Source organism: Alnus glutinosa, chromosome 9 (assembly GCF_958979055.1).
Source record: "Alnus glutinosa chromosome 9, dhAlnGlut1.1, whole genome shotgun sequence".
Classification (NCBI taxonomy): Eukaryota; Viridiplantae; Streptophyta; class Magnoliopsida; order Fagales; family Betulaceae; genus Alnus; species Alnus glutinosa.
This window is the reverse complement of record NC_084894.1, coordinates 748,443-772,248: the sequence shown is the minus strand read 5'-3', so window position 1 is coordinate 772,248 and position 23,806 is coordinate 748,443. Positions and strand designations below refer to the sequence as shown.

The 23,806-nt window shown below is 35.5% G+C and overlaps 2 protein-coding genes across 3 annotated transcripts; one reads left to right on the top strand and one right to left on the bottom strand.

Annotated features, from left to right (window-relative positions):
- Window positions 1-1,833: 1,833 nt before the first annotated feature.
- LOC133877320 (DEAD-box ATP-dependent RNA helicase 37-like) lies at window positions 1,834-11,209 on the bottom strand. 2 transcript variants are annotated; one of them, XM_062315575.1, is made up of 7 exons: window positions 11,038-11,209; window positions 9,723-10,595; window positions 9,560-9,643; window positions 7,425-7,667; window positions 6,858-7,025; window positions 6,545-6,658; window positions 1,834-2,871 (listed from the first exon to the last, which is right to left on the bottom strand). In XM_062315575.1, exons 2-7 carry the CDS (start codon window positions 10,470-10,472, stop codon window positions 2,365-2,367), a joined length of 1,866 nt encoding a protein of 621 aa, XP_062171559.1. In that variant the 5' UTR covers window positions 10,473-10,595; window positions 11,038-11,209; the 3' UTR covers window positions 1,834-2,364. The 2 variants fall into 2 exon arrangements, with proteins under 2 accessions (XP_062171559.1, XP_062171560.1); XM_062315576.1 differs by lacking the exon at window positions 11,038-11,209 and adding an exon at window positions 10,791-10,937.
- A 3,384-nt stretch (window positions 11,210-14,593) lies between these two features.
- Window positions 14,594-23,787, top strand: LOC133877350 (serine/threonine-protein phosphatase PP2A-3 catalytic subunit-like). The gene is made up of 11 exons (XM_062315617.1): window positions 14,594-15,132; window positions 16,935-16,991; window positions 18,126-18,209; window positions 19,193-19,264; window positions 20,159-20,230; window positions 20,544-20,584; window positions 21,645-21,711; window positions 22,529-22,720; window positions 22,838-22,927; window positions 23,029-23,136; window positions 23,260-23,787. Exons 1-11 carry the CDS (start codon window positions 15,046-15,048, stop codon window positions 23,323-23,325), a joined length of 936 nt encoding a protein of 311 aa, XP_062171601.1. The 5' UTR covers window positions 14,594-15,045; the 3' UTR covers window positions 23,326-23,787.
- Window positions 23,788-23,806: the final 19 nt, after the last annotated feature.

Below are 23,806 nucleotides of genomic sequence, written 5' to 3'. Positions count from 1 at the left end.
CTTTCTTGATCTTCGTTTCACACTTGTAATTCAAAAATCCCAATTTGAAAATCAAATTAATAGTGATGGCATTTCTAGTTTAATCAAATCAATTAGCTACACATCAATAGTAACCAAAGATAAATTCAAATTCTATTATTTGAAAAGAAAAAAACAAAAGAATAGATGCATATACTATAATAAAACTAGGTTTTCATGATTGCCCTAAACTTAATTGCATGAATTGTATGGTAGGGTTTCCTAGTTATTTGATTATACTCCATCTCATCAGCTTAAAAGGTAAGTAATAATGATAATAACAACACAATAATACAAAATAATAATGACTTTTAAAAACCCTACATGTTTGATTATACTTCATATTGTCAACTTACACATGATACCCTTAATTCTTAAACATCACGGGCCAAGATAGTGTGATGTGATCAAAATAAAATAAAATAAAATAAAAGTGTACTTGCTCTTTTGGCTCATCTGGGTATGTCAGAGAGATTAGCAAAAAAAGGTCAAATAAATAAAATATTTCCAATGTGAAAGAGCCTCTTTTTCCACATACATAACCATTAGGAGAAATAAAGACCAATATGTGTCCGGTGTCCCTATTTTTTAACAAACAAACTCTTCATTTTGGAAATTATTTTATCTTCTCTTCTTTCACCTTATTGGATGGTTGGTCTACAACTTTGTCTTATTTGAAGATGCATATGAGAGCACAAAAGTCAGTTTGTCCCTGATTTTTTAGGTTCTCATTTTATTTAACTAGGGTTGGACAAAATGCTTGAAAATCTAACCAGATAATTGACTTGACTCAAAACCGATCGAAATTAGTTGATTTTTGGCATTGATCAAATTGGAATCAGGTGTGAAAATTGAAAACCTAGCAATATTAATTGTCAAAGTTAAAAAAATCAGGTTCTTATATGTCGCGACGGTGGTAGGCGGAGTTCAACCTTAAATAGCCTTTCCCACCCCACCGGCCACGCAAACCAAAAATAAAAAATAAATAAAAAAGGGAAAAATTTGCCATTTCAACTTGTGATAATGCTCCCGGTGTTCACATCTCTATTAAAATATGTACTATCTGCCATTTAAACTTGCATACTCATTAACATCAATGCCTCTCACCAACTTTAGTTGCAATTTCTAAGTTGAACCATCTCAAGTAATCATCACAATTTCCATACTAACAAGAATGCAAGAGCCACATTTGTTGTAAAAATAATAATTAAATAATCAAATTCATACTTTTCTATCAGTAGATCAGATAATGTGTTGGAACCTCGAATCTACAGTTTTTTTTCCTTTTTTTGGTACAAAAAAAAGGTAATAATTTAACACATGCGATACAAGATCCTGTCTAATGCATGCAAAACACAACACATGCATAAATTTTTTGATATTGCTATTACTTCTATGACCATAATGACTGTATTGGAGTGCTTGTTAGGGTAGTTTTATTTTCTATTAATATTATCATTATCTTGCTTAGGTTAAAAAAAAAAGGTTATTGGCACTTTGTCACAAAAGGTTGCCATACCATATCCTTCTCTTTTTCTTGTCTATTTACCTTTGTCCCTCTGGTTTATTTCATGTTGTGAACAGTATACAGTGCTCAGTAAGTAGCCTTACCAAAGGAATCAAAATGGTGAATCAATACAAGAAATTAGAAAAAGCAGAATATCATATGGGGATAGTTCAATCTCAAACAGTAAAGAGTTTCCATAACAACTATCAGGTTTGTTACTCTTAATATTAAACAAAAATCGACTTCATTCGTTCATATGGCAACACATAGCCAGAATAGAGGTCCCATTAATTACTAGAGCAATAATATAATGCATTCACCTAACTAGAGAGCTTTGTATTATTTCAGCAAAACCAAAATCTTACAGAAGCCTTAAAAATCCTTGACAAGGGGAAGAAGAAATACCAGAACCAGAGCCCCAACAATATACCCCCAACATATTGGGTTGAAAAGAACATGCCTATGAGATTAACAAGATGCGGCAGAAAGAAACCCTCTTCCTCTCCCACTACATATTTCTACAACCCATTAACCCACCAAGATTATCACCAAAAAAGAAAGATAAAATTTTTTTCAAAAAAATAAAAAGGCAAAGTAATCCCTGTGTTAGTACTTCGTCACTAACACCTACCGACTTACACACCCATTCCTGTGGCACCAATACCAAGCAAAAATCCCCCTCCCTCATAAGTTAAAAGCACCTCTAACGGTATAGAAAAACAAAGGCTTAATTAAAACACTAACAAAAAGATGTGACGGCGAGGAAAAATGACCCTATAAGAAAAGACAAAAGTTCACAACCATTAACTAGACATCACAACTGCTTTAGAAGTCGAAAATTAGTCCCATGCACTGGTCACCCCTGCACCATACCCTCCACCAGAAGAAGCACCATACCCTCCACCAGAAGAAGCACCATACCCACCACTGCTGTTACCTCCACTATAATAATCAGAACCACCCCTACTGAAAGAGCTGTCCCTTCTAAAATCACGCCCACCAAATCTACCTCCTCCACCAGAACGACGGTTCCTCCCTCCACCAAAAGATCGGGCTGCATACCGGGACAGCCAACTAGGCACTTCTTGGTTCGATTCTTGCATTAGCTCAGATAAAGCCCGTGCCATAGACGCATTATTCTCATTGAAAAAGGCAGTTGCTAAACCTGTTTTGCCAGCTCGCCCTGTCCGTCCAATGCGGTGGACATAATCATCAATGTCATTTGGGAGATCAAAGTTGACCACATGGGCAACATGCGGAATATCAAGACCACGTGCAGCCACATCAGTTGCAACCAAAATCGGGGTGTGGCCACTTTTAAAGGACCTCAATGCCTGCTCCCTTTCCTACAGACATGTAAAATAAACAAATAAAGAAACAAAACACGGACTTCCAACGCAAGATATGCACATTAAGCTTAAAACCTGCCTACAAGAGGCAGAAAGCCTCCTAGATGTGCTAAAAAAAAGCATTAGGTCACAGATTGTGACAAATTGTGTTGATCATTATTGCTAATGGGAAATTTGTACAATAGTCTGAGAATTCCCCTTTTGCTACATGGCTTAAATGCAAAATATGCACAGCTTATCCCTGCTTTTTTAGCATTTTCCATCTGTTTTGACACCCTTAATCACGTCCCTGGGAATTCTCAGACTATATTCAGCCCTAGTATTGTGTCCCATTTACCATATTCCTATGGGTTCATGTTTCCAGTTCACTTTTGATGTCATCCTAATATAATATCAAACACCATTCCAGATTCATTGCTTCCAAAAAAAAATATAGTACTGCACTTAAAAATTCAAAAATTATATCCAAAGACAGAAGTTAAAACTATTAGAGCTGCCTTAAAAGTTGGTAGCCACTTGCCAGAGATGGAGCAACACGTGGGTTTTTAAAAAGACAGAAGTATGACAGGGGGACTAGATTGGGATGAACTGAAGAACCTAAAATAGGAGAGTGAAAAGGAATGAATTAAGAAAGAAACAACAAACCTTGTGATTTCACATCAGAGTAATGCATAAATGGGTTGTATACACCATGTCAAACATCGGAAGTGGCAGACAAATAATAAATAAACCTCAAGCTTTTCTTTGTAATAACCTAGATATTTGTTGAAGAAGTATCTTATCTTTTTTAAAAAAAAAAAAAAAAAATTAAAAAAAAAATGATAAAGAAGAAGAAGAAGAAAGAAAGAAAGAAAAGATGGTTTCGCAAACTTTCAAGAAAAAGAGAAGCATGATGCAATAAAATTTGTAGCAACAATGGCTAACTAAGTAAAGACGATAAAATATGACAGTAAGTTAAAGACACAAGATTAAGGATAAAGTAGCTCTTACTGCCTGTCCACAGCTGACCAGTTGATTATATTAAAAGGACAGACCCCAAAAAGGGAACTTCACATCACATAATTCCAGATAAAACCTAAGATACTTAAATAAATTTTTATATAACACCAACATATTTTGCAGATATTGTTGGCATACTATTATCAAGCTCTATACATCTGTTCTGAAGGACTAAAAAATTCCATCACCATTATATTATTATTTTTTATGAATAATAATTTATTAGAAAAAGAGGCAAAGCCCGCGTACACATAAAGTATACAAGAGAAGCAACCACCCTAGTGGTGTCAAAAATCTAAAAAAGTTAACAAGATCTACAAGATTAGAGGAAGAAAAATCAGGAACGTATGCTACAGTCCAATCTAAAAGAGATCTCAAAAAAAAGGATTTTAGTCGTAGCACATTAGGCTCACGATCCTTAAAAATGCGTCGATTTCTTTCTCTCAAAATTCTCCACATTAGTAATACTGGGATAACTTTCTAGATGGCCTCTTTGGAATGTCCCCGCCCTTAAGTTTTCCAACAATGAAGTAACTCTAAGATATTGCTAGGCATGACCCATGATACACCGAATAAGACAAGAACCAGGTGTCAAATCTCGTTAGTAAACTCGCAATGGATAAGGTGGTTTAAGATCCTTGCTCTTTTTGCAAAGAGAACACCAATTGACAAGGGTAAGACCCCGCCTCTTAAGGTTATCAATCGTGAGAATTTTGCCCAAAGTTGTCGTCCAAGTGAAGAAAGCAATTCGAGGTTGAGCCTTCACCTTCCAGACACTCTTCCAAGGAAATAGACAAGAGACTCTTCGGGCTGTAATGAATTGTAATAGCTCTTCACTTCAAAGCCATGATTACATTATGGGGTCCACATCATTTTATCCGTCTCTCCCGGATGGGTTTTCAAATAGTACATTTTTCCTCTTTCTAGGTATTCCTTTTGTATACTACTTGTCTATTTAGAAGAGCCTCACACTTTTTTTTTAATCAAATTTGACATTACTTATAAAATAAAAAAAAAACACACAATATATCGAGGAAAGCAACAAGGGACTCTAGCTCCCAATCCTGAACTACCCTGAAGAAACTCGGATTCCAATGGACATAAGTTCCGAAGGAATCCATGTAATCTGACACTAAGGTCTCTTCCCCAAACCAAACATCCTACCAAAAACGAATGCGAGACCCATCCCCAACTCTGTCGGAGACCACGTTGAAGAAATTATCCCAGCCATGACAAAACATCCCCAGCATTATCATTTTTACACTCCATTGCTCCAAATGAAAACCCATTTCTACTGCCATCACCTAGAAAAGAAAAATCCAACTCACCAATGATTTGATTACATCATTATGCAAATCACTGCATCCATATAAAATGAACCACCATACTTTAAATTCGTATGAAAAAGTTTGGTGATTGTGTATTCTCATAAATTCAAGATTCCATTCCTCTCCAACGTGCAACCAATTCCAATTGTTTTCACATAAAACTCATCAGGGGCAGCAATCTTTTGCCGGAGCAAACCAACATCCATCTCTAACCCAACCAAACTAAATTAAACAGAATATTCCCTACTTATGTGTTATTTGCGTACATATACAAAATAAAGTTACTAAAGCCACTTCACTTGGTCCAAATTACATTTACTTATCAAAAAAAAAACTTAGTCCAAATTACATTGCTTTAATCGTCCATCACCAGGAATAACCAAGTTCCAATAGGATGATCCTGCCCAGATTTCCAGTTCTGAGTACTTCTTCTATATATTTATATATACACAACACCCATATTACATATTCTAGGTTTGAATATGTTTGAACATATAACAGACGCAATGCCCTCCCGATCAAACCCAAAACCCAACTTTTACCAACTCAAGAATCAAGCAACATCACTTTGAGGAATAATATCCAACAAAAGTAATATGCGCCGAGCAAGAGAGCATAAGAAAATCAACAGCATCCCAACATACTATTTGCATTTTTTTTTCTTTTTCTGTTTTTGATAAGTAAATAAAATATCATTAAAGCGAAAAGCACAACCCACGTACACAAGAAATATACAAGAGAAAAACCTAACTAGAAGGAGAAAAGAGAAAAAGAACATCATAAAAACTAATCTCCAAAGGAGATACAAACGCAGCTGTCCAAATATAAAGAGAATAAAAGGACTTAAGCTCCTCTAATGTCCTCTCGCGGTACTCTTTCCTCCTTTTCAGGAAGACATAAACCCATTGACACCATTCTAAAAGGCATCAAGAAGGAACTTCATTTTTTTTTATTCGCTTGGTAATTAACTCACACCACACAGGATTTGAACCCGTGGCAAGAGGGAACTATCATAGTATTAAACACATGATCAAATGTTTTTAATTCAGCAATGTGAATCATTTTTATCATTTAAATCTAAACATACAAAAATATAGTAAACGGCACTGCTAAATAACTTGCCATCCCCCACAATCTACTCTCACACTAGTTTCAAATTATTCTGGAAACTAAAGTCTATAACAGAACCCATGTATCCTTGGGCTTCCACAGATTAAATGTGAATTTTTGTACTTCCTAAATGGATTTGAATTCAGTATAAGTTAATATTCTTTTACCGAGAAGATATACTTGACTAAGAATATATATCCAGCCTAAAAGTATGCATACAGTAAAACAAATACCTGTTGTGATCTATCACCGTGAATGGTAGTTGCAGGAAAACCGTTAGAACATAACCAATGTTCCAGTGCATCAGCTCCCTTCTTTGTCTCCACAAAAACTAATGTCAGAGCTTGCTGCAACAAGATGATGCAAGTAAAAGTCACACAACTACATATTTCGCTAAACAATTTCAAACACCCTCCTTGTAAGTAAAAGGTTTGTTGACTTAAAGAACAATTGTAAACATAAATCATCTAGTGTAATGAACTGTTCACATAACATTAGTAAGAAAAATTATATTGCAGCACAGGAATCTGCTTTCTACAATAGTACCTTGCCCTGTGTACCATTCGCCCTCTGTGCATGAAGAAGGTCCATGAGATGGCTTCTTTTGTCAGACTCGTGAACAAATTCAACTCTTTGGACAATCAAATCAGTACTCGAGCCCACTCTTCCAACAGCCAAAAATATGTAATTGGAAAGAAAATCAGAGGCCAATCTCTGCATGTCAACCAAATTCGTAAAAGTATCACATAGATGTAGTTAAAGGATTCTATAAGAATTTTCAACAAGGCTGTACATACTCCTTTCGCATGATATAAAAATCCCCCCGCCCCCCCCCCCCCCCCCAACTTTCTGTCCCAGTGCATATCAGGGAAATGCCACATTATGTGGTGCCAATGCATTAGAGATGAGGTTTAGGTGCTGGAAACTAATTTGTCAATCATGTTTAATGCCATAAACTGAAATTCATGCACCCCCCCCCCCCCCCCAACATCCCTTTTCTCAGCCCTCCAAGAAAAAATTCTCCAGCAAAACAAACATAATGGCCCGAAGTCATAAGCATCAGTTGAAAGCATACTTCCAGTTGAAAAAAATTCAGAAACAGCAAAAACAAACCTGTATCTCTTTGGGGAAAGTAGCACTGAAAAGCATAGTCTGCCTTTCACCAGGTGGAGGCATGTCCATTTGTTCCACAATTTTCCTAATCTGAGGCTCAAACCCCATATCCAGCATTCGATCTGCCTCGTCTAGAGCTAAATATCTGATCATCTGTAATGAAACTCTAGCCCTCTCCAGCAAATCTACCAATCTTCCAGGAGTTGCCACAAGAATATCAACACCTCTCTCCAGTTCCCGCAACTGACAAAATATAACTCATCAAGAATGCTACATAAATCCCTCACCACAAGCTGGCATATCATAACAAATATTTTAAAGGAGCAACAAGATGCAGAAAAGTGGAATAAACAACTTGCAGAGATCATTATAACACGAGGAGTATGCAACATCAACATGTTGGTCATCCACAAGGAGCAAAACCAATAAAAATATGCATGCAAAACAGCCATTTCATACACAATTTTGATCAGTTAACACAAGAAAAGCCTACAAGAGTTGCACATTTGTTCATTGGATAACCTCAAGAATATTAGAGACAATTTCAAGGAAAAGTTTCATCAGAGTAGAAAGACAAGAAAAACATATTAAGTGCTAAGTAATTTGCAACTTATCGGCTATAGCTTCAGGGAATGGCCGTCAAAGAGAGTAAGAGCAAAATAAATACTTCAAAAATACTTGAATTGTGGTCTCTAGACATTGTTACTTAATATTCTGCCAAGGTCCAACTATAAATCAACATTGGACAACCAAAACACCACTTCAATCAGCTAACAGAGGAAAATATTTGGAATGCTTGCGAGCCTAGCTCATTAAGGCGATTGAAAACTGTACCACTAACCTAACTTCAGGTCCTCTTGAGCTTGAATACATTGTTCAGCTGGCTGTCAAACCAGATGCAACTTAAGGTCTATATATTTTCTATATTCCTCCCTTAAATAACTAAGATAGTACTGATTCTTATACGTTTTTTTTTATAACAAACAGACTGGTAGAGTTGATTCTCATACTTTTTTATGTTAGCATGGGATGCCCCTCACAACATACAGGAAGAAAACAAAAATGGAGCCCCACTCATGTCATAACTCTATTTACCAACTGGAATTCGTAATCAATAACACCATGAAGAGAATTTGACCTAAGAAGCAGATATACTGTAAAAATGAGCAGTATCCTTACGCCTATTATTATCAATACTTCTCCAATACACTCCACCACATATCCATTACTTCTTAAGCATATCCAAATGAAAATAAAAATTTCTAATATAGCAAACCTACTACATACTTCCTTCTTCCACACTCCTAGACACATATACAGAATAGGAATCACAAAAAAAAATGGCTTTATTACATTGATTTTGAAGTTTCTAGTGCGAATAATGCCTTTTCCTCAAAACATAAAATAGCATTGCATGCGTGACTAATATGCCAAATCTTCCAACAATAGATTTGCAAATATATGATGATCATCAAATGTACTTGCATGATTGATTTACTAAAAGGTACATATCAAGCTTTAGTTTAGACAACAGAATTTTGAAATCCAGTCGCATAGATGCATATATAGGCATATTCTACTTTTTCAAGGTTAAGTATCAATTTATCCATCACAATCATAAGAGCTCGCTCAGCTAGATCTGGATAAGTAGATGGCTAAATTTGTACAACCACTAGTGGGTGCAGCTTTCCAATAAGGAACCTGTTTTTTTCTTAATTGTGTGCAATACACTTTTGGAGAGAAGCACCACCGCAACTTGTGAACCATGGAAACAAGATCATTTCACTTTTTTATTTTTTGATAGGTAATAAACCAATCTTACTAAAAGCGTAAAGCGTCCCTAAGTACACCGGTAGTATACAAGAAGAGACACCTAACTAGAAAATAGATCATTTAACATTTAAAATACATTCCACCGAAATAGAAACATATAACAGCTTCATATCATTTATAATCAACACAGAAGACACAACACACCATCATGACTACAACTTTATAAAAGAAAACAAAAAAGTTGGAAGAGAGAAAGAAAAGCAACAAACCATAACCAGGCACAACACCAGAAGAGTACATATCCCATTTCAAGCAAAATTACAAGGCAATAGAAAATGAAGAAAAAAAAAAAAAAAAAAAACCTGTTGGTTAATTGGTGCACCTCCATAAGCAACGACGACTCTAACACCCGTCTGATACGAAAATTTCCTAGCTTCCTCGTGTATCTGAAATATTCAGCAGGATTTTAAATCTGATTATAATAAAAATTAGCATATAATGGAAGCCGTCTATAAATAAACTCACTTGCATTGAGAGCTCCCTAGTTGGAGAGAGAATAAGAGCAAGTGGATACACTGTACGAGCCCCACGGGGTGGTCTCTGTACGCTCTGGCCCCTCATAATTCCACTAATAATTGGGAAACAGAAAGCAGCTGTCTTGCCAGAACCAGTCTGCGCACAAGCCATCAAGTCCCGCCCGCCAAGGGAGATCGGGATAGCATTCCGCTGCACAGGAGTTGGCTTCACATACTTGCACCTCTTAATATTCTGATTAAGTGCATCACCCAAATCTATCTCCGCAAAGGTATTTACTGGTGGGGGCACATTATCACCACTTGTCTCCACTGGAATATCATCATAGGCTTCAAAGTTAATGCCACTGTTCTCTTGCTCACTAAATGGCTGCTCTGTATCGTCATCATCTCCAAAAGGGTTCACTTCCCGATCTCTCCCACGGTCCCAACCACCACTTCTGCCGCCCCATCCACCACCGCGGCCACCCCCACCATACCCAGCTCGACCATAATCATTCCTAGGAGCACCACCCCATCGTGACCCACCACCAGATCGATCATTAATAACAGGTCCAGTGTTAGCTGGAGCAGGCGGGTCAGAAGCAGGTGGGCGGTTCCGAAGATGTGGAGGAACATACGTGCTCCGGGAAGGGGCCGATGCGGTACCTACAACCCCATTGTTAGCAGAAGAAGACCCAGTAGCTGCATTCTCAGCCGCAGAGTTTGCAGCCAAATCCGCCCATGAAGCTCGTTTACTCATGACAAATTCCCAGCAATTCCCTTTCAACCCAAGACCCAAATCAGAATAAATTCACAGCCCGCACAAACCCGTCCTTGAAAAACCAGTATATCCACGAACTAGAACCAGTAAATTTCAAAAACCCTGACCAAAGAGATCAAAAAAATTCATCAAACAAATTAATCAATCAAGTAAAACCCATCAGCCACAATGTCATATTGATCTGATATTCCAAAATTTTATAAATAAAAAATAAAAATAAAAAATAAACAAATCGCGACTAACACGAGCATCAAATGCAAAACATCAATACACAAATGGCAATGCATCCACACATACCGGCCATTTGAACCCCAACCAACCAGAACCCGAATATTCCCTATTTACCCCTGCTCCTTTTCCTGAGTTTTCTCACCAATCAAACAAAATCCAAATAAAACACACCCAAATAAAACGAAATCCAGAGCCCTAATCTATAATACCATAGTAGCACAAACAAAAATCTTAAAAATAAACAAACATGCACACACACACACACAGATAGAGAGACAGTGACAGCGACAGAGACGAACGGAGAGACAAGAACCTGAAGGACAAAACCCTAGAATGTGGCGTAGGTAGTCGAAGATCCAGAAACCCTAATTTCTGCAGAGAAAAGCGCTTTCAATACCGAAGAACATAAATATCTACGTCTCTCGCTCGCTCGCTGCGGAATATTTATTTATATATTAGAAGAAAATATATTTTGTGTGTGAGTTTCGCTTTTTTCTTTTGTTGTGCGTCAAACGCAATCAAATTAAAAAGAAAAATAAAAAGGAAAAATCGTTGAATTTTCTTTCTCTCCCTCGCCATGTGTCTATATATATAATATATATATATATATATATATATATATATATATATATATATGTGTGTGGAAATTGAGGGAAGTCCCCGTACATGTTGCGGCCTCGTCATAATTGGAACGAGCGGTCCAAACTAACCCAATTGCGCTAACGTACGTGAGTTACTAACTACGCTCTCTAAACGTATGGTTATGTTATTTTTAGTTTTTTTTATTTTACTATGATTCACTTAATTAGTGTTTGGAAATTAACAATTTAATGTGAAAATAATATCTTTTTTGGTATTTACATTCTTAAGGAATGTAATATCAGAAAATTTGGATTCCTAAAAATATGACTATGCTTACCTTTAAGAATAATTAAGAATATGATAGGATTATAGCGAATATGAAATTTAACTTGATGAGGCGTCAACTTCGTCTGATTGAACTACCCATTTGAATCACAAATTTTAAAGTATAATATTTTTTTAAAAGTTCTTATAACATTCATTTGAATCAAATAGCTAAATAGATAATATTATTATTGGATTCATAATTCATTCTTTTAAACCGTTTTGAATGGATTATTACTTCGTTGATGACTTTTTAATTTGTTTGTTTTTCTAAAATAGTATTTAAATTCAAAACCCATCGTTAGAGCAGCTTTCTTAAATCTCATTTTCTTCTCTACTTAAGGGTTCGTTTGAATTTGCGATTTCAAAAAGAGCGATTTTAAAATGTGCAATTTGAAAAAATAATTTTTAAAAACATAGTTAAGCGTTTGGTAAAATCACAGTTTGACCTTTAAAATTCTGCGTTTTCAAAAAAGTACCATCTTACCTGCGATTTGAAAAAATAATTTTCTGCGTTTTCAAATCACAATTTTTTAAAAACACAATTCTCAAACAGTTATTTTTTGCAATTTAGTTTAAAATCGCACTTTTTATCTACGAAATCGCAATCCTAAATACATCCTAAATCGAATTCCCTTATTGTTCCATAAACTAAGGAAATACGAAAGGAATCAAAAATTGTACAATATATATAGGGAAGCAAAAATGGTTATCTAAGCATTATTTTTTAAAAAAAAAAAAAAAAAAAAACTTTATTGTTCTTTTCTCATTCATCTAGCATTTATTGAAAATAATATTTCAATGATTTATATTTTATCTCTCTTTCTCTTAGCATTTATTTAAATAGTATTTAAATAATTTAGAGAATGGATAATGAAAGTTTTTGTGGAGCGCATATAAATATATAAGCGAAAAAGGCGATTTAAATTTTTATGTTTAATAAAAATTTAAGAAAAGTTACTGTTAATGCTTTTATATGCTTAGATTAACTTCAAATATCTTTCAAACCATTAAAAACAAATTTAACATTCATCAATCACATGCAGACACGTGTTAACAGTACAGTGAAAGAGTTGAAAAAGCTTATAGGTATTTCGTTTTTCAATTAGTATTTGACATATATTGTGTAATAAATGAATTCTATGAGGTCCATTATTCCACGGTGTATACTGTATGGGCTGGGCCCATACTTGTACCGGGCTTTTATGCTCGCTTCTCCTCTCTCCTATTGATTTCTTTATTTTACTTTCGTTAGTGTTAAATCGATTTGTTTTTAAAAATTTACAAAAATTTTAAAAAAAAAAAAAATTGTTTTGAATTTTTTTTTTTTTTTTAAATATTATGCTTTTTTAAAAATATATGATTTTAAAACCGTGACTGACCCATACGACTTATTGTTGGGAAATTCAAGTATAAATGAGGAGTTAAACTTAATTTTTGTTGCTAAAAATATATGTTTTTATTGGTATGAATATTTTCTAATCTGGGATTTTAATTTATATTTACCTTCTTTTTCTACGAGTATAAGGATTAGGCTTCTTGAGGCTTATGACGGGCTCAGTTTTTTATATGAATAATGTTATTTAGTAAATTATTATACCATTCGATGATGTGGCAGTAAAAATTAGTTTTTAGATTAATACTTTTAAAAAAATAAAAGCAATAATTAATTTTAACTGTTACATTATACTGGTTGCATAGATTATTCTTTTGATTTATTTTTTAAACTTTTGGTGGATATATAATTTTTTTTGTTTATATAGATTATTAAATATGTTTGTGAATCCTCTATTGGCGTTGCGGTGGAGCATGTCCCATAAGAATGGTGTAAACGAGTCGATCCTGGGTGTGTATTAACTGTTCGAGTTCGATTTATTTATGTAACAATAAAGCTCGAGCTCGACTTACTTAGAAAAATTTACTGACTGAGCTCGAGCTTGAGCTTGGTCATTTTGGTCGATCCGGAGCTTGAGTACTTGACTCGAGCTCAGCCTGTATCATACAATTCAAATTATTTATTTTAGCAATAAAAAATAATTAAACCACATGTATGATTATATGATATAAATATTATCGTATGAATGTATGATCTTATATTTTAGATCACGTGATGTCAGTGATGTAATGATTCATAAGTATCGAATGATAATACTTATAAGTTATAACATTAAATGTAGTAGATCAGTGATAACATGTCATATGCCACAATGTACATTAATAATATAATATGAATATATATAGTCGATCATTAATAAACGAATCGATCATTGTACGAGCAGGTTCATAAGTTTTAATCGAGTCGAGCCGAATTTATACGAGCTTGCATCGTTTAATAATCGAATTTGATTTCGTGTTCACGAGTAGTTCATTTGAGAATCGATTCGAGCACGAGTCGAGTTTATTCAAATCGATATCGAGTAAGCTTACGAGTAATTCAGCTCGTTTTTGTATAAGATATAAATATTGGTTATGTTTCCCTTATTTTTGTATGCAAATCATAGATGGTTATAATTTTTTTTTCAACGCAATCTCAAACATGTTCTTACTCTCATGTGCCAAAATCTAGCTCTCTCTCTCTCTCTCTCAATTTCTATTTTTTTTCCAAGCATTTAAGCTATCCCTCAACCAAATTTTAAGTTGGCAAGGGAATTGAAATCTCAATCAACAATGTGAAAATACCCTACTTGTCAAGTTTCTCTAATATCCCACTTAGGATAGGTAGAAAATCATCTCTTATGCAGGAGTTTTTTTTTGTATTTTTCTATTGAGAAAAAATATTAAAAAATAAAAATAAAAACAAAATTATTAACAAACAGAGGAAAAGTATTTTGAAAATGATTGATAATACACAAAAGCACACTCACAAACAAAAGTGACTTGCATAAGCATAGCCTCCATCTCTTCCATTAACAGACAACCATTTCCATCCACAGACCACAATCTCAAACAAAACACACCCTCCACCCTCCACGCGCCATCCAGAACCGCGCAAATCCCTGCCCCAATCAAACCGTGCCACAACCTCACTGACTCCATTCTGATTACCCCAAAACTCCCACGCGCCAAGCCCCCGAGACTCGAACCCCAATCTCAAATTTCACAAAATTTAAAAACCCCGAAAACCAGGTTATTTCCGAAAAAGAGAGCCTAAACGAGCGAGTCTGAAAGACACAAAAAGCAGCGTTTTGTGTTTTGGTTTCTCCACCACACACTCTCTCTCTTTCTCTCTCTCTAGGGCTTCGTTTTCTCTCTCTAGAGCTACAGGAAGAGGAGGAAGAAGAAGAGGAAGGCTAAGGTTTTCAGAGATCTACTTAGGGTTTGTGGGATTCTTCGGGTTGTGTGCTTGGGGGCGATATTCGGAGGCATCTTGATCTGTGAAACGGTGCGTTTTTGGGGAAAGTAGGAGAGGAAGAGCATGGATTCGGTCCCTTCGAATGCGCATGGGAACCTGGACGAGCAGATTTCGCAGCTCATGCAGTGCAAGCCCTTGTCCGAGCAAGAGGTGCTTTTTCTCCACTACGATTTTCGTCTTTTTGGTCAATTATTGAGTTTTTTTTTTTTTTTGTTTGTTGCTGTTTTTGGGTGGCTCTGATCTTTTTGTGTTGTGGTTTTTGAGAAATGTGATGGATCCGGTTCGATTCGTTTGGGTTTGTGCGGGCCAGATCGAAGAATTTGTGTGTTTTTCAGTGTGTGGGTGATATGGGCGTGTGATCTGTGGGATTTGGCTGAGCTATGGGGTTTTTGGGATCCATTGGGTGGTGGGTTTGTGATTTATTGGAAATGGAATCAGATCCGTTGGAGGGTGTGTGTTAAATAGGGCCTTATTTGCTTTTGTTTTGAATTAGGCTTGTTCTTTAGCATCTGTGGACTACGAGGGGGAGGTAACTTACGCGAATGAAACAAAAATTCCCTGTTATTGTATGAAATTCTTCTAGCTGCCAAGGAAAAACCGAATAAATTTTGGGTCATCGTAGTTTGAATTGATTCTTTTTCTTGTTAGAACGGGTTTATAGTGGGAAGTGGTGTTCCATGTTTGCCTGGCAATGTAAATTTTAGCATAAGTGGTTTGTGAACCTTTTTTTGTTGTTTTAATTAGTGGAGGCTTGGTGGGGATCATGTAGTGGGGATGTTTCTGTTTATTGGTATCATTTTGTAGAGTTGAAGGCTCTGAAATCTAACGGAAAAAAATATTTGAGGGACGATGAGAAAGGAATGGAAGTTGCCTCTTTAAATGAACTACTGCATATTTGGGCGTGAAAACATTTCAAAGGATGTTTTATTGAAAAGATAATTTGGTGTCACAAGATAGTCTTGGCTCAAGGTAGGCGAGACTCAAGAGGAGTGCAAGCTCTTGACAGCTAATGCTAAGGGATATCCAATTGCGTTTCTCACTGAATGCAGGGGGGTGGGGGAATTTAGCTCCTTACTGTAAAAGTTACTATTGGTGGTTGACTGCCTAATTCTCTACTGGCTTCTTGCAGATAAGCTGTCATGACACGTCTGATGAGAAATTCTGCTTGCCATTGAGTCATTGACGATAATTAGATCATGAAGTTTAGGCTCATATTGTCTAAAGTTGGATTTCTGTTATCTTTTTGATGACGAATTTAGTTCCATTACATGTGAGTTATATTCTGCACAGAGTAGAAGAATCAGGAGTTAAAGCACTCATTTGCCAAGATAAATGGCTTTTTTGGTAAAGAACTTTCAGAATGGCAGATTTAGTTGATGGTAGTCCACTGCCACCTTATTGATCTGCCTGATGTCAATGCCATCATTCTTTTCAGTAACTGTATTTGTAAATTTCTTTGAATCTCCCAACTCCAGAGACCTAACTGCTTGGATAACATCAGAAAAGCCAGAGAGATTGGCTAAAGTAGTGGCTTATATTTGTAGTTTCAGAACTGCTGCCTAAATTATATGGGCATGGCCATGTTTTGAGCATTTCTAGAAGTTAATTTTTGTGATATTGGGGAGGGAACATAATTGAGCGCTACAAGATGATTGTGAGGGAAGGAACCAGTAGCTCTCATTTTAAATTACAGTCAATTATTCAGTTTTAGTTAGATTTTTGCTTATTTTTCTACTTTTTTCTTTTTAAACTTTAGCTACCATTTGATTCCAGTGCGACAGTGTGATGTCTGCAACATTTGTATATGTAATTTTGCTAAATTATTCTCCTTTTATTTAATGGGAATTAGACCACCTTATTATTGTGGTCTGAATTTTTCTTCGAGCAAATGCATTTCTTTCCTTCAATAATCTAACTTCAATTCATATTGTTGACTTGTTATATTGGTGTAGGTAAGGGTGCTGTGTGATAAGGCTAAGGAGATATTAATGGAAGAAAGCAATGTCCAGGTGCCTTTTTTTTATCTATTCTATTGTGCTGTCTCCATACTTATATAATACATGAGTTTGCCTTTTTGACCAGGATTTTTGATATATTGCCTTAATCCTCTTCAAATAAGTTTCAAATTGTTTGGTGGCTTAATCTTGCTTCAAATTGTTTGGATTATATACCTCAGTCTCAAGTAACAAGAATCTTGATGTGAGCTAATTAAAGAATAAGAGATTCAGGTCGGCTTGTGAGGATTGTTAAAAAGCATGTAAACAGTTTCTGTTAGTTCCTTTGAGTTCATTGGTGGCTAATTAACTGATCTTAGGGGTGATCTTATTCTAGCCATGATGTTTTAGAAGTTAGGGGTTTTATTCTCTTATTGTTTCCCCCCCCCCCCTCTTTCTTTCCATGGACAATTTGTTTTAGCTTTTAGAAGCTTTTGTTGCCACATTAGTTTTTTTTTTTTTTTTTTTTTTAAACTTGAGCGGCTGAAATTATAGGTTGAAATTTTTATTCTGCATTTCTTCCTTTCTATCTAGAAGAGAATATATTTGTAACTTCCCTAGGAATGAACCTTATGCTCTGAGGATGTTTTCCACAAAATAATGGAAATTGTTAATTGATAAATTGCATTATAGTAACAATTCCTTCTGCAGTACTTTTATGACATATAAACTTCTGAAAAAATTTAAGATCTCTTTCATAACCATAATTGGTATGCTCAATAAATTTCGTTCAAGGGAGACAAAATGCAGTAGGTATGTATAAATCCTAAATGACATTGGCAATGAAAAATATTGAAAAAAGCATACTTTTATTTTCTGTTTTTTTTTTTTCTTATGAATAATAATAATTTATTTTCTGTATAATTTTGTGTCACCATTTTCTCTTATTTGCAATATATGGTGATTAAACCAATTGGGTATAGACTATATTGTTGCTGAGGTATAACTTGAATGTAGTATCAACTTTATTTTTCATTACTTATCATTTTTTTTTTCATTACATAATTCAAGCTTTATATGTTCGCCATGGGTTTTTGTTACTGTTTTGTATGCATGCTTTTCTTTTATATGCATCATCAGGTTTTTCAGCTAATGTTTATTTATCAGAGTGGCAAGTTTTAACTAATTTTTTGGTGTTTTGGACTGCAGCCTGTTAAAAGCCCTGTTACAATTTGTGGCGATATTCATGGGCAGTTTCATGACCTTGCAGAGCTTTTTCGCATTGGAGGGAAGGTATTTGTCTGACTGGGGATTTCAACTTTGTACTCATTATGTTTGCTAAAGAAATGGTGATCAATTACTGCTTGAGATTTATGAACTGACTGGTTTTTCCAATTTGAGAATTGAAATTCTCCAACTGCAGTTGCTGTGTTTATGATGATGTGTTAAGATTAATTATTGTTGCAAGTGTGAAAGAGGCTTCTGACTTGTCAAAAAAAAAGTGTGAAAGAGGCTTCTAGAGCTTTGGAGAAGCAAACCAAGAGGTGTAAAGAGTGTGGCTTTTAATACTGTTTCACTGTAGCTTTATTTATGTAAAAATTAGAAATGAAACATCATAACATGTAAAAGAAAATAAGAAGGGTGAACTTGGGTTCTAAAGAAGTGGTTATTGAGTGGTTATGGTCTCTTTCATCAGTTATAACTTTGGAACCACTGATGTCTCAAACAAGTGGGATGAACTTGGGTTATAAAGAAGTTTGACATCTTTAACTGGTTAGTAGTTTTTTGAGTCCATAAATTTTGCAAGAGAGAACTAGCTTTGCTTGTTGACATGAGGTGTTCATGACTTAGCTTATGGGCTTGTTCCAAAGAAGATTGTAATTTTGGGAGTTTCCATCTATGAATATGCATATAACTTTGTTTCCATCTACTTAAATGATGGTTCTGTTTTGTAGGATTCATTTTGGCCTAGATTTTTATTCAATTTTCTTCTGGTAGATATTGAGCCTTCAATTTTTTGGGCATCCTAGCCTATAATTGCAATGTTGATACTTATAAATATAATTAATTGCAATGGTGATGATGTGCTCTACTTTCACTCACTTTTATCCCTGATCGAGACTGCAAGATGTGACATTTTTATCTGAATCGTCTTTGGTTGAATGTTTTAATTTTTGTTGCATTTATTTTTCCCCGGTTGACTTTTTTTCTGATTAAACTTCTTGCATTGTCTTTGGTTTCCTGTCACCTCAACTGTTTCATATTTTTGTTGGTAGTGTCCAGATACAAATTACTTGTTTATGGGAGATTATGTTGATCGTGGCTACTACTCGGTTGAAACTGTAACTGTAAGTATAAGTTCTACCTTTCACTTTATATCTTTTTGATGTTTTACCAACAAAGAATTTTTTCTGAATTCTTGGAAAAAGAATATTTTAGTTAAACTCAGGGTTTTTATCCAAAGAAGCGGAACTGTAAATGCTCCCTAGATGAAAACATCCAAAATCTTCAATTTTAAGTGAGTTAAAAATAAGTTGAGGCCAATATATTTGGTTCATGAACCCTGCAAATGATAAGAGGAACACGGTCGTAGCTTTGAGGACCACGTGAGGACCTTAGTGGAATTAAATGATTTTTTTTCTTCAAGGCTCGTTCTTTGGGCTGCTGCCTCAGATTGTAGTTTTTCGAATTTTCATACTTTTTTAGATCTCTGCTCCGCAATTTGATAAGCTTCTCTCTTGTATACTTTCATGTACTTGGATTGTGCCTTTACACTTTTTAATAAATTTGTGATTACTTATAAAAGAAAATATATTTGGTTCAATTAATGGCCATAATTTCCTTCATTTACAAGGCTCTAGTTCTTATTTTGAAGACATCTCGAATAGACCATTTTGTAGCATATTTGCTGCTGCACTGGGAACGAGGGTTGCGTACATTACTAAAGTGTCCGTATCTCTTCTATTGCCATGTATGTTGTCTGTAGGGTTGTATAGTTGTGGGTTGTCAACTTATGAGAACTTGATGTGTTCTTTTGTTGACTGTACCATGTAGTTTTATGCAACACACATGGGGGTGTTTTCTTAAACATGATAAGTTGTGGGTTCTAAATCAATGACACTGTACAAACAAATGGATGTTCTTCATGCTCTTTATTTCTGTTTTCAAGGTGTTTTTTCATCTTGGTGACATTTGTTTGAGTTGTAACTACTGTTGTGGTACTGATTAACTCCTTCATCCAGCTTCTGGTGGCCTTGAAAGTGCGTTATTCTCAACGTATTACTATTTTGAGAGGAAATCACGAAAGCCGTCAGGTATTAGTTTAATTTATGTCATGGTTTAGTGTTTATTCTTGTGAAACAACAACGTAATGGTTTCTTTCTATTTTGATAATAATAATATAATTGTTAATGTCATTGTAGTAGTAGAAGCTGGTCATTGAGCTGTTGTTTTATTATAATTAGGAGATTCATTTTGGGTTCCATCCATTTTCTCATGTAGATTGTAAGGTGTAATTCAATTTTTGGTTAAAACTCTTCTGTGCTGCTAGTCTTTTGTGGGTTTTGTAGTATTATTGGTTTGGCTCGAGTTGTTTATTCTTATTATGCCCTTATTCTCCCATTGCAGATTACTCAAGTTTATGGGTTCTATGATGAGTGCCTGCGGAAGTGAGTTTCTTAGCATCTCTGGTTTGCTGGTAGTTCAATTTAGACTACTATTGTTATGCATGATATCCTTGTGACTTTAGTTTAAGGGTGTAGATTGAATATCTCTTGCTTTAAAGCTATCTCTCCCCCCCCCCCCCCCCCCCCCCCCCCCCCTTTTGGTTTTCTTTCTTCAATGGTTTATTTGATACAGAAGAAAAGTGGGGGAATGAAGAAGGGAGGAAGATAATGGAGGGTGGATAGGATGTACTATTCTTTAACTTATACATTTTGTTGAGAAGGTTATTGTAATAAAAACAACAAGCTTTGCTTCCTTCCTCTTATGCTTTATCTTTACCAAACAAGGGAAAATGACATCCACTTTTCATCTGCAACTTCTCCATCCCTTGTACCAAACATCTATAGTAGAAAACATTTTCTCCTCTTTCGTCCTTTTTTTTTTCCCTATCCCTCCCTCTCACTTTTCCCTCCTACCAAACGGATCCAAGAAATTTGAGTGACTTTGCCTTAATTTATGATGTTATGAGAATATCAGGTTGGAGAGGGTTTCAGGCCAGAAATGACCCATGTTGCAGTGGTGGTGCTCAATAGAAAATTACTATAAGAAAACGGGCACTATACAATACATACCCTTACATTTAGTCATATTTTTCACTTGGTTTTGAGTTGGTGTCAATCTGTTTACATCCATGCCATGAAATTGAACAATGTAATGTGAGCTTTTTGGTACTTCTCGTGTGTATACCAATGCAATGCTGGTGTATTTGAATTGTGTCAAATAACTAACATGTGAGCCAATGTCAGTGTGGCAAATTAAGGACAAGTGCATCATGCTTTGTTAATAACTACTGACTAAAATTAAATTGAACAACTCAAAATTTACTTTAGTTTGTGGAGTATATTTTTTTATGGAAAATATTTTAGATCTATTTTGCCTTTGAGATGTGCTGCTAGTCTCGTATGTACATTCTACTCCTGCTCTTACGGTCTGCCCTCTTTAATTTGGTTATCAATATCATTTCCGGTTGTCTGTAGAGGTAATCTGTTGTTGGTTTGTTTTCAGGTATGGTAACGCCAATGTTTGGAAGATCTTTACAGATTTGTTTGACTATTTTCCGCTGACAGCATTGGTTAGTATTTTTATATATTTCTATTTCCTTGATGCTTTAAACGCTTGTTGTAGGGTAATGCTGTCCTGCATCTGTTTCATCCGAGTTTGTAGTGTACAAAGCCATCAGCATCTTTCTTTTGGTACATAAGGAAGAAGAACAACCTAGAAACATTGTAAGGAACCATTTATATGTAGCTGCTTCCAAAGGCTATGATGAGGCTTTGTTGAGCCAGAATGGAATAGGTGATGAATAATTTCTTTTGAGAAGGATTGATGCAAATGTTGTCTTTGAAAAATTTATAGCTGCCTTCTTGCAACCTTGTCATCAATAACGCACCATTATCAACATTGCCAGCATGATTCAACAATTCTCACACTGGTCAGCCCACCCCCATAGCCAGTTGCATTGCTATTTGTGCACTTCCCCTACTAGTAGTGCTGTGTTAAAGCATGAGCGCAAACTGTTATCATACAAAAGAGCATTGATTACCTGATCAACTTTTTTTTCGAAAGAGCATACGTTGCATTAAACTTGTATGGTTGTCGGGTGGATTTCATACTATGCTAAAGAATTTGGTTTATTTTATTTTATTTTTTTATCAGAGCCTGTCACTGCTTCAAAACTTGCACTATGTATCAAATTTCTGCTTCTGCATCTTAATTCTGCATTCTGGTTGAGCTGTGGTTGAGGACTGTCTATCAGTTTTTTAATATCTTAGTTCAGAGATCAATAATGTTATATACATTGCAGTAATATGTAACTGTTGATGTTCTGGGGTGTTGATTTTTAATAATGATACATTACTCATATCTGAACCTTTTATTCTCTTTTGAAGGTTGAATCTGAAATATTTTGCCTGCATGGTGGATTGTCCCCTTCCATTGAAACCCTTGATAACATTCGTAATTTTGACCGTGTTCAAGAAGTTCCTCATGAGGGCCCAATGTGTGATCTTTTATGGTCTGACCCAGATGATCGTTGTGGTTGGGGTATCTCACCCAGGGGTGCTGGATACACGTTTGGCCAGGTGGGTTATCTTCTGTTTTTGGTTAAATCTAACTATCCCACTTAATGTCAAGCTCTGTTGATCTGTTTGCTTGTATTTTTATAAGATTTATTGATCAGTTTGCTTGTAATTTCACAGGACATATCTGAGCAGTTTAACCAAACTAATAACCTAAAGTTGATTGCAAGAGCTCACCAGCTGGTTATGGAGGGATATAACTGGGGTCACGTAAGTACTTAGCTCTATTTTGAGGCTTTGTTTGATCTGTTTTTTTTTTTTTTTATTTGGGTTGGTCAGTTTTTGTCCTCAATGTGCACTGCTTGCTACAGGAACAAAAAGTGGTTACCATATTTAGTGCACCTAATTATTGTTATCGCTGTGGAAACATGGCATCCATCCTGGAAGTTGATGACTGCAAGGGCCACACATTCATTCAGGTAGCTTCTTTCTCTCTCTCTTTCTCTAAACATACTCACCCCACTTCTGCCCTTGGACCATCATTCTTGCAACACAATACATGCGTAGTTTTTGACACCAGCTCGAAAACTGTCTGGGTGCAGTTTGAGCCTGCTCCAAGGAGGGGAGAACCTGATGTAACCCGGAGAACGCCTGATTACTTCCTATGATGCAGCTCAAGTAGTTGCTGAGTTGGCTGTGGCTAGTGCCTGCTAGCTAGTTTATGTTGAGGGGTTCTATGGTGGTTGGGAGGTGAAAAACATGTAAAATGTGCAGGTGAGGTTTACTGTGATTACTCATTTGATTATGCTTTCAGTTTCCGGAGAGGAAGAAGCAGAGCTGGTGACGCCGAAGCAGCATATGTACCAATTCCAGTGAACAATATGGCATCTTTTTTTTTTTAGCACTGATTTTCCCGTTTCTTTTGTCCCCATTTTTTCCCCTCTTTTCTGTAGAAGGATGGTGGTTTTGGTTAAGGTTCTGTAGAGGGATGATGAGTAAACTTTTCTTATAATGGGTGTTTTTATAAATTTTCCTGTTAGTCTGCATTAAATGTTTTCTTCAATAGGTGATTTCCTCTTGTATTTTGAGTACTCGTAATTGAACATTCTAAGAGTAGTTACTTTCTGTTATTCTATTTTTCTTCTCTTT